At 48.3% G+C, this 15,153-nt stretch overlaps 1 protein-coding gene across 5 annotated transcripts in view; it reads right to left on the bottom strand.

The window, feature by feature from the left end:
• Window positions 1–15,153, bottom strand: part of TRAF7 (TNF receptor associated factor 7) — a 35,885-nt gene that overhangs the window by 14,111 nt on the left and 6,621 nt on the right. For 2 of the 5 annotated variants that reach the window (XM_040591620.1, XM_040591621.1), the window contains exons 2-5: window positions 7,356–7,474; window positions 7,056–7,113; window positions 5,789–5,880; window positions 987–1,103 (exon numbers count right to left, since the gene is read on the bottom strand). In XM_040591620.1, coding sequence (XP_040447554.1) covers window positions 987–1,103; window positions 5,789–5,880; window positions 7,056–7,113; window positions 7,356–7,436 — 348 coding nt within the window. In that variant the 5' untranslated portion in view covers window positions 7,437–7,474. Of the gene's footprint in view, window positions 1–986; window positions 1,104–1,421; window positions 1,732–5,788; window positions 5,881–7,055; window positions 7,114–7,355; window positions 7,477–15,153 lie in introns of those variants that run through there. The other 3 variants (XM_040591618.1, XM_040591623.1, XM_040591622.1) reach the window with 3 other exon arrangements.

Genomic DNA, 15,153 nt, shown 5'->3' with positions numbered 1-15,153 from the left:
CCAGAACTGCGTGAGCTGCTCTGTCTGGTACTTGGTTGCACCGAACAATGTATTGTCAAAAATGTCCCCTGTACTAAGCCTGAAGTTTAAATGAATTTTAAACCAGCTTGCCCTTTTGCATTTCTGAAACATCTTCAAGGAAGGGCTCTTTCATTCTCTTATGAAGCAGAAACAACATTGTTTCTGCCACAATGGGCCCATCTCTCCAGTTTTGTTTACCAACTAAGACTGCCAGAATGCGGGTTCTGAGCACGTCCTCCTGGAGCAGCACAGCTCTCCTCTCCACACCAGAGCAGGGCTTCACATTTCAGAGCATTTCAAATCAATCACTGCAGTTCAATCTGTCTTTTCATCCTGTGCTGCTCTCAGAAATGCAAACACAACCCCCTGGGTTCTCAAATATGAAACACACACTTTTATCCCAGATCTGTGGCAAAATGCCACCTGACCTTTTATGCATCCAGTCTGGTGTTAGTTACTGGGTCACAAGCTAAGCTCAGCTTAAAAGTGTCCTCCCCCAAAAACAGTCACATGTGGACAATTCCTTGCACCCTCCTGGGGCTTACAGTCAAGTCAGTGGGGTGCCACACAGCTCTAAATGCAGGATAGGGCTCTTTATCAGTGGGGAATTGTATTAGTCTTGCTGCCTGGGGCTAGACCACCAGTCTAAAGACTTGCAACCCCCTACAGCTCTGCAGCAGAGCCAGGGAATCACACACAACTTTGCAAAGCCTTGCAGCAGAAAAGCCACACATTGACCCCTCTTTACAGATAGGGATATGGTACACAACAAAGCAAAGTAACTCACAGAAGTTGGTGCTGGAAGCAAAATTAAAACCACGAGTCCTGACAGCCAGGGTTTTAGTTGCCAGACATCACGAAAAATCTGCCCATGATAGCTCTATGTACTCACAAGCATCCACTAAGTTTCTCTTTTGACACTGAACTTCCTAATACTGCTCCTTCAGACAATCCCAAATACCTACTGGCTCCTCCTCTTCCTCATGGAGTGAGAACGTCGAGCGCAAGGACATGTTGGACTCAGAGTGCAATGAACGGACGGAGATAGCAGAGTCAGAGCGGCGTGGGGTGCTGATCGGAGGCTTCAAAGAGATAAAAAACAGAATTATCACAAATAATTCCCTCCCACTCCAAAACCCTATGTACAGAGACTTCAAGTTCAGTCCCCTCCTCTTCACAAAACTCAGCTGCTCCATTTGTTCATCCACTCTGCCAAGCTGCATTGAGTGGCCCCCAGAAATAGTGCGTCTCACTGCTGCATGCCCTTCCCAGCAGCTGGGAACACTGCACCATGCCCAGAGACAGGACAGGCATCATTCAGGTTTAACTTACTAAACCAAGTCGACATCTAAATTCCAAACACATAATCTTCTCAAAGGTGCATTCGTTTGTACACTTACCGTGCGCACCCGCAAAGCAATGATTTGGAAGAATTAATCCTTCATAGAAAGCTTTGTAAATCTCCCCCAGAGACAGCTACCAGCTTCTGCAATTTCTATAATCTCTGTAGCAGCACTTGTTGTTTCACTCGCTATCTAACTTCTGCCAAATTTCTTTGCGTAAGTGTGGAGACTTCCTTCTATTCAATTCAGTAACAGACCGGCTTTGTCGCTTCCTGCTGGGGAGGGGAGAGCTCAGTGGACATCGTGTGTGCCAATCAAGAAAAATCCCACTGGTTACAGCAGCCTTGGGATTGGCTTTGAGGGAATGCTGCTGCTGGAATATTAACCAGCACCACATCTCTAAGGGTGGAATATCAACCAGCAGCACGTAGCCAAGATGCAATTCATTGTCAAAGTGAAACCGGAGACCCTTCAGACCATGGGGTGACTGGGTTTGGGGGTCCAGCACGGCTGGTAGCGCAGCCACTGCTGGGTTGCTCTGGAAGGGATGCTGCTGGCAGACTGGGAAGAGTGCAGAGAGACACAATAAAAGTTTTGAATGAGCAGAATGGATGGGCTGACAAAGAAGTGGAAGAATAAGCCATAAGCTTCAGACACTTAGCAACAAGAGATGACCAATGCCCAAGCTGCCTGCGCCTGTACGTATCACACCTATATGTGGCTTGACTGTAGCCTACATCAGTCACAAACTCCTAGAAGCACTGGCTGGAAGGAGTGCTGGAAATCACTGGCCCCACTGCCTGCTCGAAGAGGGACTCTCCCTGGCCCTGGATCAGGTCAGCCCTGGCACTGCCCAGCTGGAATGGGGAAAGCTGTGTGGGCGAGACTCCACCACCACGGGCTCCTGTCCTGCATCTCCTTGTGAGCAAAACATTTTTTCCCTCACATTCAACCTGAACCTCCCGAGCTGCATTTTGTGTGCTTGCCCTGGGTGAAAGCATGTGACATCACACCCAAGGACTGACAAAAGCAATGCAGGAGACCAGTGGGGCAATCAGGAAATTCAGCAATGAAAGATGCAAGATGAGGTCCAGAGACTGCTGCCTTCCCCAGAGACAAACTATACTGCAGTCTGAGTGCAGTCCTTGCTGGGCTGCAGAAGAGGAACAGACCAGGATCCTGCTGGTTCTTCACACTGCTCTGCTTCTTAATTTTTATGATACTGGGATCTTAGGAGCTCAGAAATGCTGCATCTGCTTAGAAGGCAAAGCATAAAGCTCTTTTTCTTAAAGACAGCATATTTATTGGCTAAATATGTAAACCTTAAGCAGGAATGATTCTAACGAGGTAAATCAATTTTATGTGTATCCATTAATTTTATTATTTTCCTCCACTAGTAACAGAAGTTACTAAAATAACAAGAATGACTGTGCATAGTTCCCATTCTGGAGGTGACACAGAGATCAAGGCAGCAAAGGCAGGCTCTGCAGGGAGGCAGTTTTATCAAAAGCAACACCCTGTGCCAATCACCAATGGTGGGGGGGACACCACAGCCCAAGAGCAGTGCCAGGAGGCAGGGGTGTGAGACAGCTTTGCTAGGCCTGTGCAACACTGTGGACTCTGCATCCTGGCTGGGCCGACGCTGGTGTTAACTACGCAGGAGAGAAGTTGATGTGCTGAGAAAGATCACTCCTGCTGCAGAGACAACGCTGAATGGCAAAGGTGTGTGCTCCCTCTCTACGCATCTGCAGCCTTTGCTTCTGCCAAGTAAACAAGGTTGAAACTAGAGAACCCTCAGCTCCACAGGGTCAGCCACTGCACCGCTTCCCACTCCTAACCTGGCTATTTAGACTGAGCTTTGCAGCACAGTCGCATGTAGAGCAGCCAGCACAAGGATCTGACTGCAGGGTGCTGTTGCACAGCAAATAGGGAGCGAAGAACACAGGACCACCACTAAGGGCATCTGCACAGGCTGGGGCGGGGAACCCATATGCCCCAAAGCCAAGGAGCACCAGGCCGTGCTGCTGGGTTTGCAGTTCAAGGCTTGCAGAGTTCAGGGGCAAGGTGGCACAAGTGGCACTGCTTTGGCCAGGCGTGGATTTGGGAGGATCTGTCAGAAGGGTCCCACCTCTCCACAGCTGTGCCAGGGCTACTTCTGCACTGAACATCAAGTTCACCTTCAAAGAGCCCACAGATGGAGTGCTCAAACATCTTCTGATGGAAAATGGACAGCTTGCGGCTGGCCAGTAACACAGTCAAACCTCTGGTTCAGAGGTGAAGCTCCCTGTAAACAACTGAGACTGGACAGCCAGTCAGCTCTCCATCCATTAATATACATTTGCCCCAATATTCAGCTGTAATCTTTAGCTGCAGTTCCCATCACGTCAGCTATAAAAGCAGCCTCTACATGAAGGCTCTAGTACAGCCCTCATTTCTGCTCCCTATAGGCATAATGAGGCTGGGAACTCGTGACACTGTTTTCAGGAAAGATGACAGCAGCTGCTCAATAACCCTGCCTTGCACACAGCACATGCTCCTCTGCTTTTGGTTTCATTAACAGAAGCTTTAAAAAGAAAGAAAAAAGGGTGGCAGAGGTCACAGGAGAGCTCTGACTCGTCTCCAGCTGTCTCTGATGGTTGACAAGCCCTTGGCAGCTTCTGGAGAAGGGAAGACTTAGCAATGAGGAAGGGAAATCCCAGATTATTTCTCGACAAAGCAAAGGAAGCTTCCTAAAAGGGTTAGTGAGAGTTTGTCTGGAGCAGCAGGCAGAGCAGGGCTGTGGTACTTCTGGTTTGTTAGTACCTCACACTGCAGGCTGCTTCCTGAACCGCTCATTAAACCTCTTGCTATTGTTGCTTAAGAATATTTAGCATTTCAGGGAAGGTGAGCTGAGACTGTCCAAGAGGACTGAGGCTCGGTCCTAGAAAAGATCTCTCCTATTCTGGGCTGCACACCTCAGTTCATGACACTGGAGTTTTCAAAGGAGTTAGGGAGCTTTTCCATCAGGCATGGCTAAATATAATGTCCCCAGCACCCCCAACTCCTCTGAAAAAATCTTCACCTATGCTCTGTGAGAACTGCACAGCTTATAAAAAGGGTGCAGTGAGCACAGTACTGAGCCCACAGGATCAGTGCTGACAGCCAAGGGCTTCCTGGAACAGTGGCCCAGCACCATGGGGTCAGTGATGTGATGGAGAGTTGCTTTTGCCAAGGACATGAGGCAAATGTTCAAAGGACTTTTTGAAAAACAAAACAAAAAACACATGCTCACATAAAACACAGCAAGATCTCTGAGCAACAGAAGGAACTTTATAGGATGCTGACAATAAAGCTCTTTGCAATCTGGTGTCAAATTTATTTTAAGAACTGTTGTAGCTCTATACTGTTGCTGACCTCAGTCTCTGCCAGTGCCCAACTTCAGCAGCAGCAGTGATCTATTTATCCCTGGCTTGGAAGCCAGGTCTTGTAACCTGACAAAGTCTACAAATGCTTACTTAATTTGAAGTGTACTGCTAACATGCTTAAATCTAAAAAGGAGCTTGCAGTTATGAGATGTGGCTGGAGCACTAGGGACAGGGGAAGGTCAAGACCTCAGAGATATCCATCCATTCACTGAGGTTTGCTTTGCTCTTGCTGTTCTTTATTTAATTGATTTAGCCAATTTAATTTCTCTTTAAGCAGCTAACCCTGAGGCCTGTTGGACCACTAAATTCCCCCAAGAAAGAAGTTACTCAGAAGTGAGTGTGATGAATGAGAAAGCTGGATACAAAATTGAGAAGTGCTTTTCTGCAAAGATATTGTGAAACATGGGAATGGTTTGTGTGAGAAGACCCCGATGATGTAATCCCCAGGAGCCAAGCACAGTCTGTAGTGTCTGACATCCCACTTCGCAGATTTCAAACCTGCTCCCTGTGGTCAGAAGCCCCATCTGGAGGCAGAAATAGGAATGGATTTTCTGGTTATAACTGCAGGGCCAGCTGTGCTGCTGGATGCTCCATCCAACACACCCTGATCGAGACTGACCGGCCTCAGCCACAGCCCCAGACATTGCTGGCAGTAGCTCTGCTTTCTCCCAAGCTCAGGAGACCCAGAGCACAGGGTACACCCTCAAAAGTAGGCCTGCAGGATTTGTGTAGCTCCTGGGTTTTGTAACCACATACCATTCTCAAACAGTTTGAAAATAAGCACCAGCATACCAGCCTAACACCCCAGGTCAGAAGTAGCCTCTGCTTCCCCACTGCACCAACCACCAGGCCAGCCAGGAAACACTGAGGCTGGTCCTGCCTCCAGTGCAGACATCTGCCATCTGCCTCCGACAGAACGCAGTGCATGGGAATGATAAGGGAGGCAGAGAAGTCCAGAGGAGCACCAGACTTCTCTCATTTGTCATATAATCAGCTAAGCCAGTCAGCAGCAGCACCTACCATGCCATCGTCCTCATCTCGTGGGGAATAGGTGAGGGTGCTGGAGGAGGATGGTGTCCGACGATGCTGTTTAAAAGTATTGGTCCCGTCAGCTTTAAAGCCAAAAAAAAAAAAAAAAAAAAAAAAGGCAAGCATTTAGGCTCCTCGGTAACATTTCCAGCTATGGGTCAGTCTCTGTAGCTTTAAGTGTTCCTCAGAAATGGAAAAGACTAGGGATTCCCCAACTCCATGCCCTGGACATAACAGTGCAGACAGAACAATCCTGATCTCTGATAGCTTGCTGAAATGCATGCGGCCCTTTGAAGGCTGCTTACCCAGAAAAGAGCACAGATAATATTGTACCAGTCCACAGGTTAAAAATATTATTAAAAGGAAACCTTATACTCCCACATATCTCGGTCACCAACAAAAATTGCTTCGATCAAGGGAGGTCTGGATATTCTTGTCGTGCAAGGGAAGCATGCTAAATTAAGCATGATATTTGTATAAAGATAATATTACTTTATCATATCTTTATCATATTACACATGACTTTACATCAAATTTTGAATGTAAATATTAAGGAGTCCAAAAAAATCTAGAGTCCTGGACAAATATAATCCAAACATTTTCCTTGGGCCAACATTCATTTCCTTATCTAAATCAGTGTCAAATGCCACAGTTTGTCTTTACTAAAAGGTAAGGTTATTTATATTCCAAAATGAAACCAGACCTCTTCCCACATTCACACCACATGTCAGGGCTCAGACTCCTCACCTGCTGCGCTTTGAGGAACAAAACGCAAGAATTTTAAATGAGGTACACACTTGCACGCCCTCCTGTCTGAGCTAAAAATGGCCACGGGGGTTTTACCAAAGCATCCAGAGTGACTCAGTCAGGCAGGGAGTGAAGACACAATTTTCAGCGCTGGTAATGATTGCATGAGGAGTCACAGAGATAAATAAGGTTTGGTACTGGGCTTTGTATCAAACCCTGTTGTTCTATCCCAGTTACAACTAAGGCTTCCCAGTGGTACTGTTAACTCTGTGTAATGGGAGAAAAGTTCTGTGCATGCTCATTTCCATCATGTCTGGTGATCAGATGCCATGATTAAATAACACTTGGGCTGCGTAATACTAAAAACAACACCTCGGCACCTGTCTATAATGAACACAATGATTCTCCCAAAAGCTTTATGATTTGTAAAAGAGCAGCAACAATAACAAAAAACTGGTAGGAATCACACACAGTGCTTTGGGGAGAAGCTCTGTGCATGAAATACACTCACCCTTTGTGATGGTAGTCACAGCAGAGTAGGCTGGCCCAAAAGTTGTTTCCATTCTTGTCTGAAATATTGACAAAATGAAGGTCAGCGCGTATCACTGCAGCACAGCCCAAAGGCTTGCTACCTTTCCTGAAGTGGTGAAAAAATGTACGTACATATTCCCCGCTTTTATCTGTGAATATTGTAATTTTCAATAGCAGAAAATAACATTTTCAGCAGGCATCTCCATTTCCCCAAAAGAAAGGATGAGAACAGAAGAAGCAGCCCTAGCCCCTGTGCTCTGCCAACAACATTGAGCCTTACCCCGTTAGTGTTTTCGGAAGTAGTGATGTTTGTTGTGCCACTGGAGAAACGATTGTAGCGAGCGTTCTTGTTTGAGCTCATAATCTAGGCCAGCATTTGTTAGTCATGGGAAGTTTGCTCTGTGGAAGAAGACAGGCAGAGAGTCAAGTTCTGTGTACGTATTTTCCGGGGCTCAGAGAACACTCTCCTGTAGCATTATGTCCAAGTATTTACCCAGACTCACATAAACCTGGATTTTCAGAAGCAAGTGGCAAGGACAAAGTCCGGTTCCATCAAATCATTCCTGTATGAGTGTTCAGCATTTATAAAAATACAATTCTCTTTTAAAATAACTCCTTAATTGCCTGAAGACTGGAATACCCATAATCATTAGCTGCTTTTACAAGTATACGACTGTTTTAACAGGAAATGAGACTTCTCAGGAGACTACTCAAGGATAGCATCCCACCAGCCACGTACGCATCAGTCTTTTCAAAATGAGAGTATGTGCCAGTTGTGACTGACAGTCTCAGCGGAGAAGAACCCTGCACAGGCTCCGTGTCTGTCCTCTCTCTGTCCCCAGTTCAAGTGTAGTTCAGAAAGCAGGTTGCCTGTCGTTTCCCAAAACACTTTGCAGAGCAGTGATTAGGAAGCCAGGCGCTGAAAGGGAACCCCTTCCACACGACACAGCAAGGAGGAACCCAGAGCAGACCGTGTCATGGCAGGCAGAGGGATTTCAGCTGAGGCCACAGACACAAGGGTGATCTTTCAGCCTGCCAGGGAGCTGAGTGCACAGAGGGCAGAAGAGGACTCTGGGTGTAAAGCTATACCAGTAAAACCCTTATCCCATTAACTGTGAAGCTCAAGCTGAGCTGGCCTGGACTCCACAGCCCAGGGAGCTTGTTCACTCATGACTTTGCAGCTCAGGCCACCTTCTCAGCACACGATAGAAACATCCCATTCAGTCACCTGGGGCTGTGCTTTAGCACGAAGGGTTGTGACTGCCTTCCTCCCCCCAGGACCACCCACTGCCAGATGAAAGACGAGGTGCCCTGGAAGCTCAGCAGCCCCTCATCATCAGCAAGGGTGGCAAAAAGGGATCCCTCCGAGGGAGCCCCTTTTCTGGGCAGGCTGTGCAGTGCTTCCAGGCACTTCCAGCCAAGGAAACCAAAGTCTAAACTTCCCTGCACCCCACAACTTAAGGCTGCCTCATATTCAAAAACATGATGAGCACAGGCCTTGTCCTGTTCTTACAATGAATTCGGTGGGAGTTTTGCTATTTAATTCAAAAACCCTGGGCTGTACTGCCAAACACAAAAGCAAGGGCTAGGTCTTAGCACAAAGCAAAAGCACCACATTTGATTTAGTTGTATTTGCATTAAAGGAGTTCTTTCCAGCACAGCCTGAACTATGAGGACAAGGAAACCATGAAAAGAAACCTTACTTCAAGTAACATGTTTTTGAATCTGGATCTCACTCCCAGTTTCTGCTCAGAAACAACAGCAAAGTCTGGATCATCACCCAGAAAGAGAAACCCTCTCCCCCAGAAGTCAGCAGATGGGCTCATTTCTCTTCCTCCATTGTTTACACAGTTTTTTACAAAGTTCAAGTTTGCAAAGTCAAGTATTACACAATAGTAATCTGCAGAAACACATGGAGTTTGCGTTCTTTAACCTCTGTTGAAACCTGATGCTGGCTCCAGGGTACAAAATTACACTCTTGTCCCAGTGAATTGACAAGATGCTCTCAAAGAGTCTCCTCCGGAGCCAAGGCACCCATAGGAAGGAGCTGCACACCCTCTCTGCCACCACATGGAGATGCTTCTGGCTTGAGCAGAAGTTTCCATCAGGGAAGACAAGGGTTCAGCAGGGCACTGAGCTCTCCTCCCAAGCTGTCCCTTCATCCTTGCAGCTGAAAGGTCTGTCCCAGCCCTCCCAAGGAGATGGGAACCCTGCACTCCAGGAATAAGCTACTCAGGAAGGATCATGATTAAGAGACTTCTTTCCGTCCAAGTTACGTCTTGGTACTCTCGCTGCCAGCAGCAGAGTCCAAGGGCTAAACAGACAGGACATCTGCAGTGAGAAGAGACAGGCCAAAAATGGTTTACTAAGACACAACCCAAATCCTTTTTTGCAGGACAAGAGCCAACCACCAGTGAAGGGCACCTCGGAAAAGCCCCGCAGATGCCTGCAATCGGCCAGTGCAGAGCTCCCAGTCCCTGCCGAGACAGCACCGCTCCAGCCAGGCTTTTGCACTCCCGCTGCTCACATTTCCAACTTTGGGGGAGGTGAAATGTCTTTGGTGTTTCTAGCAATCGGTTCTCTCTTATCTGAGGCTGACAAGTCCTAAATCTCCAAGTTCTTTATAAAGGAGACCACTGCGATTCCTCCACTTTATAGAAAGGGAAACTGAGGCTCAGAGGAAAACATGATCACACAATGTAGCTGTGACCTGGGACCTGCCCAGGGCCTCCTTAGTCCCAGCCCAAGAGCATACCCACCTCCCCCGTGAGCCCCAGCACAAGGCTGCTTGCACACAGGGCCGGTTGCATCCTACCCTCACACTTTAAACACTGCAGAGGCGATGCTCAAGCTGTCCTCGGCCGCTGCTCTGCTAACGGCTGACAGCTCAGCCCCACCTGACACAGCACTTCTAGCTGCTCGCTGCAGTTTTTTTATCGGACAATTGTCAGGCAGACAGATTACAGCAGCAGCACGCTCCAGGGAATCACTGCTCAGGTATAAACTCTCAAGACAAAGCTACAGTCTAAAACAGAAAAAAAAAAACCCCAACGAAAAACCAAACAAACAGAAACTCCCAAATTAAACCCAAGACCATCTTAAAAACAGGGATCTGGAGAATGTTTTCCACACATTTGAAAGCACTGTCCTGGCTGTTTGCAAATGCCAGATCCCTTAGGAGATGCTAAGCAGAGTTGCTGGAGTTGCCTCAAGAACAGCAGGAGTGAAGCAGTGTTGTGCTGCTGCATCGTGGAGACCTGCCGAGCTTAAAGCTGGGTTCCAGCAAGCGCAAAGTTTGGCACTGGCCATCAGGACCGTTTTATTCCTTTCAGTGGCTCTTAAGAGCACTGAGAGCAGAAGGCACAGGGAGGATGGGTGGTGGGGAGGAGGGCAGACAAAGCTTTTGGGTACCACACTGGGTGTGGCCCTGTAAGATCTGAACCCCATTCAGCCTCTCACCCTCTTGCAACCTTGGGCGAGCCACTGGAGCTCTCTGCTTCCTCCCTGCACAAGTCTCTTTAGTTTACCCCCTCTGCACAGCATATCTGGGCTACAAAGCCTGAAGATGAAAGAATCTCTGGATGCCCGTGCAGTGCCTAGCACAAAAAGGTCTCCACCTCAGCTGGGGCCTTCAGATGATGCCATGCTCATACATAATGTAAAGCAAGTACTTCCATGACCGATGGCAGAAACTGCCATATTTCCTGGGATTTCATGTCTTGAGTTTGCATGATCTCATGTCTAATAACATGCATGTACCTCTAAAGTTCCCCTCCTCTATAGGTTCCCTATGTCTAACAATACAGATGAGCTCACCAATCTCTCCTCTAGAGAAGGGATTCCGCACCCTCCTCCTCCCATGTTAGGGTGGAAATAGAGGGACTCGCTTTTCAGGGTTATGAATTAATGATCCCTTCTTCAAAGAACCTCAGCAGCACCTACCCAAACACCCGCTATCCTGCTTTACTCACAAGACAAGAGCAGGGATATGCTCCCACCTCACCAGCCATGACAGCACTAAGGGAACCTCGCGTATCTAATATTCCTACTGAGTTTTAAGGCAAACAATCAGTCCCAGATGGAAAGAGAGAAAGCCCATCCTTATGGGGGACTGTGGGCTGTCTAGAGACTCAGGCAGAAGCTTCATCACCTTCTCATTTTCAGGGTATGTATTGCCCTCAAACATAACAGATGGAGACTCAAAAAAGCAATGGGAAAGCACTCACTGTGGAGCAAAGAGACAGGAAAAAGCAAGAATGAGGACAACTAACAGTTTGAGCAGTTTTGTAATATCATTAAACATAGGACCAGACGTGCAACAACAGTGACATACAGGCACTTGAGCTACTGCAATCAGTGAGTTAGAGCCTGTCAGCCAGGGATGAGCATGACCCTTTAAATAACTGCCTTTGAAACTTCTGTGCAGGCTAGGAGGTGTCTGCCGCTCTTGGGGTAACCCAGCAGGCCACAGAACTGCTTACAAGGAGACACATCTCCAGGTTCCCCCTGTCCCAAAGCCCCACGGAAACGGGTGCAAAATGCCTTCCAATTTCAACAGATCTTGGGTAAATCCAAAGCCAGGCAGGGAACATGGGCTGGAATACAGGGATTTTCCACTCATTGTTTATAAGTATGTCCTGTGCTCTGCAGCTTGGCTGAGCACCGTACCTGTGAGCAGCAGCAGGGAGCTCGCTTCATGTCTTCTCTGAACAGAAAGCAGAGGAATGTGAGCAATGGGAAAAATGTTGAGTAGAATACCTGCCAGGCTGCAGAACACCAGCTGGCACATGAATATCCAATTTCAGCCCAAATCTCTGCAACCACCATATATAGGAAGCATTTCAACAGAGCAGACACCTCTCTAGAGCGCTGTCTGACAGCTCCTTCACATCTCATTCTTCTAAGAGGTACTGAGAAAGGCTTTTTCTAACTGATATCAAAGAAGTTAAAAGAAGGCAGAAAAGAGCTGGTGTTGTCAACTTTAATACCAGCTTCTTACAGCACCTGCAAAAATCTCCACCAGATCTCTGAAGCCTGGCTTGGCATCTGAACCCCGCCAGCTATGCCGTCCTGTGCTCCCAGGCCTGGGGGACAAGCATCCCTCCTGGGTGGATGGTGTCCCTCCCTGGGGCACCCTGCACCATCCACGGGCAGCTCCTTCCCCTGCCCTGACTGCAGGCAGGGCTGCTCAGCCTGCAGGGACCCAGCAGAACTGTGTCCTGAGGGGGTACAGGCTATAAGACAATGAAAATATCCAATATTTTGTGTTACAAAACAACACGCAGTCTGTGACCTAGAAGGAAAACTAAGATTTACTGGCAATCACAGAATCCTTTGAGCTGCCAAGTCCTTCTCAGAGGACCAAATACAAAGAGGCTCCAGAGACCCCCTGAGCACCTTCAGCAGCTCCGAAGGGCAGCAGGTCAGAAACCCTCTCGCTGGAAACATTCTCCCAGCTTTCAGGCTCAGGACTCTACACGTTCCAGTTATGATTTACAGCAAAATGGGCTGCAGAGGCACCCTGACACCTGCAGCGAGAAAGCTGGCTCCGTTTGCTCTGAAAAGACAAGAACTGGTTTAAGAACTTGTGTGTCCCAGCAGCACAACAGCACAGGGCTGCCTCCTAAACCTGAGAGGCGTGCGCAGATCCAGGCATCTGGAAGACAGCTCAGGAACCCAGCCTGTGGTCCAGACTGTCCTTGCCTGGAATTATTTTTTTTTTAATTAACATGCAACTTTAGTGTTTTTGACAGTAAAAAAAAAAATGGGGGGGGGAAATCTACTCTGGAAAGAGGAAGCTGTGGGGACCTGCTATTCACTAAATCACATGGCTGATAGTAACCAGATGCAAGGGAGGGAAGGGCTAGGTTTCAGCATTTGCACACCACAGGCATCAACTCAGGCTTTTGAGACTCAGCAAGAAGAAAAGCCTAAAAATTCCTACTTTAGTAATCCAGGTAAGGAAAAACCCAGCCACCAGCAGTTGCAATGACAGCTGAGGAAAACAGTGCTCTTTCTCCCCACTGCAGAGGCCAACAGGACCAGCAATGGGGCGGTTTTCTGCTATTTCATGCTGCTGCCAACCCCATTGCTGCACCTCAAAGCAAAGAGGGAATCACCCCCGGGACCAGTGGCCCAGCTAATCTTCTGGCTGTGCTGAAGAGTTTGCCCACATGAGGGGCCCGGTAGGACCCACGTCGGTACCTCAAGGGTCTCCTCTCTCAGCTTCCAGAGTGCACACACACCCCTAGTTAGTCCCAATATTCAACAAAAGATCCTTATAACCAACCTCAAGATCAAGGGCAATGCTTTGAGGGGGACATGGCCTGAGGAGAAGGGATAGCAGAGGATCCCACCCTTCAAACATCACGTAACCTGCCTGGTCCTGATTAGGAGCCAGTTCCTAATGTGGGAGCCACACCATTGCAGGCACAATGGCACTGCTGCGGCTTGTGCTCCAGCTGCTCTCTGATGTGAGACACTGGCACGGCACTGGATCCCACAGGTGAACCGTGGCATCGCCGGGGAGCGGCCAGCAGATGCGATGCCCCACGCTGCACAGTGTCTCTTAGCCAATAAACCTGCAAGTGTTTATGCAACCTTATGCAATCAACAACCCATAAAGCTCAGTGACACGTCCTACATCTGCTTTGTTATTCTCTGTCCCCCCCCCCAGTTCATTGAGGCTGTCTCTAAGGTTATGCTGGGCTGGCAAAATCCTACACAGCAGGAGCGTTTGCTGGAGAGCGAGGTCAATGCCTGCAGCTGGCCTCGTGAGAAAGGCAGGCATGGGGTTATCCTGCTCCGGCTGGGAACAGCCTGTGCGTGACGTGAACTTCCTTATTTCACAGCTTGGGTATTTATGGCATCAAACACAAGCTTCTGTTCCTCTTACAACATCGCAGCCAGAACGAGAGGGGTTACGCATCCTTGAGAGTATTGGCACATCACCGGGGAAATACTCTTACAAAAGCTAAAATGCACCGTGCTGCTCCCACAGCCCAGCTCAACGGGACAAGGGCAAGGCGAGCGGGAGCAGAGAGCGGGGAGGGGGGGTTGTGGAGTACACCCTCCTCCTCGGCTCCTTCGCCAGCTCTCATCCAGGGCTTTTCTGGGAGAGGTAACAGGGCTAGTAAATCCAGCCCAGTCTGGGCAACAAGCTCTGTCCACCTTGTCCTTCAGCAGTACCAAGGAGCTGCCCACACTTTCTGTGAACTGATTCTCAGTGGCCCAAGGCAACCTGCAAGGGAACTGCCTCAGACCAAAGCACAAACAAGACACAATTCACGAGCTCAAATGCCAACTCTTCTACAGAGATAACCATGGGAAAGTCATGTTGGCTTTCCTGGTCAGCGGCTCTGGTAGAAATAGCACTCCTAAGTGCTGGCGAACTGCATTAACAGGGCTCAAAGAACATGGTGACGAGGACTGTCAGCATCTAGTCTGACTTGTAGAACACAGGCCGTAAGAATGCGTGAGCTGCAGCAGATTGCGGAGATAGATCTCTCTCAGGGCGGTCACCAGACAGGAAGCAGAGGGTGGAGATCAATGGTCACTCCTCAGGTTAGAGAAGATCACACAAGGGTTCACCCAAGAACTATTGCTGAATAAGCTTTTTCAAGGTCACAGGCGAAGATGTTGAACAAAGAGCGAGCAGTGAAATTGCCAGGTTTTCAGATGACACTAGGCTCTTTTGAGCAGTCAAATTATCATGCTGATGGATAGAAACACAAAACTGAGACAAAAAGGTTGAAGATGAGCTTTTATGGAGATAAATGTCAAGCAACGCACCTAGGGAAAAACAACAAAAGCAGGCCGATGCGATGCGATGCTCTGACCTGGCAGCTACAACTCAGGAAAGAGACGCTGCAGTCTCTGCAGAGTTAGCTGCAATTCTCAGCCCACAGGACAGCAGCAGACAGAGAGGCCAACAAAATGCTGAGCAGCATCACAAAAGCTGTGGAGAACAACCATAAGGATGTCATTTGGGTGCTACATAAAGCCTTGATACACTTGTCTCCCGAGTGCTGTAGCAGATCTGGTCTTTGCTTTGGAAGAAGACCACAGCAGTTAGAGAA

This window comes from Falco naumanni, chromosome 4, assembly GCF_017639655.2.
Source record: "Falco naumanni isolate bFalNau1 chromosome 4, bFalNau1.pat, whole genome shotgun sequence".
NCBI classification, from domain to species: Eukaryota; Metazoa; Chordata; class Aves; order Falconiformes; family Falconidae; genus Falco; species Falco naumanni.
Note: the sequence above shows the minus strand (reverse complement) of the source record. Positions and strands in the feature narration are given on the sequence as shown.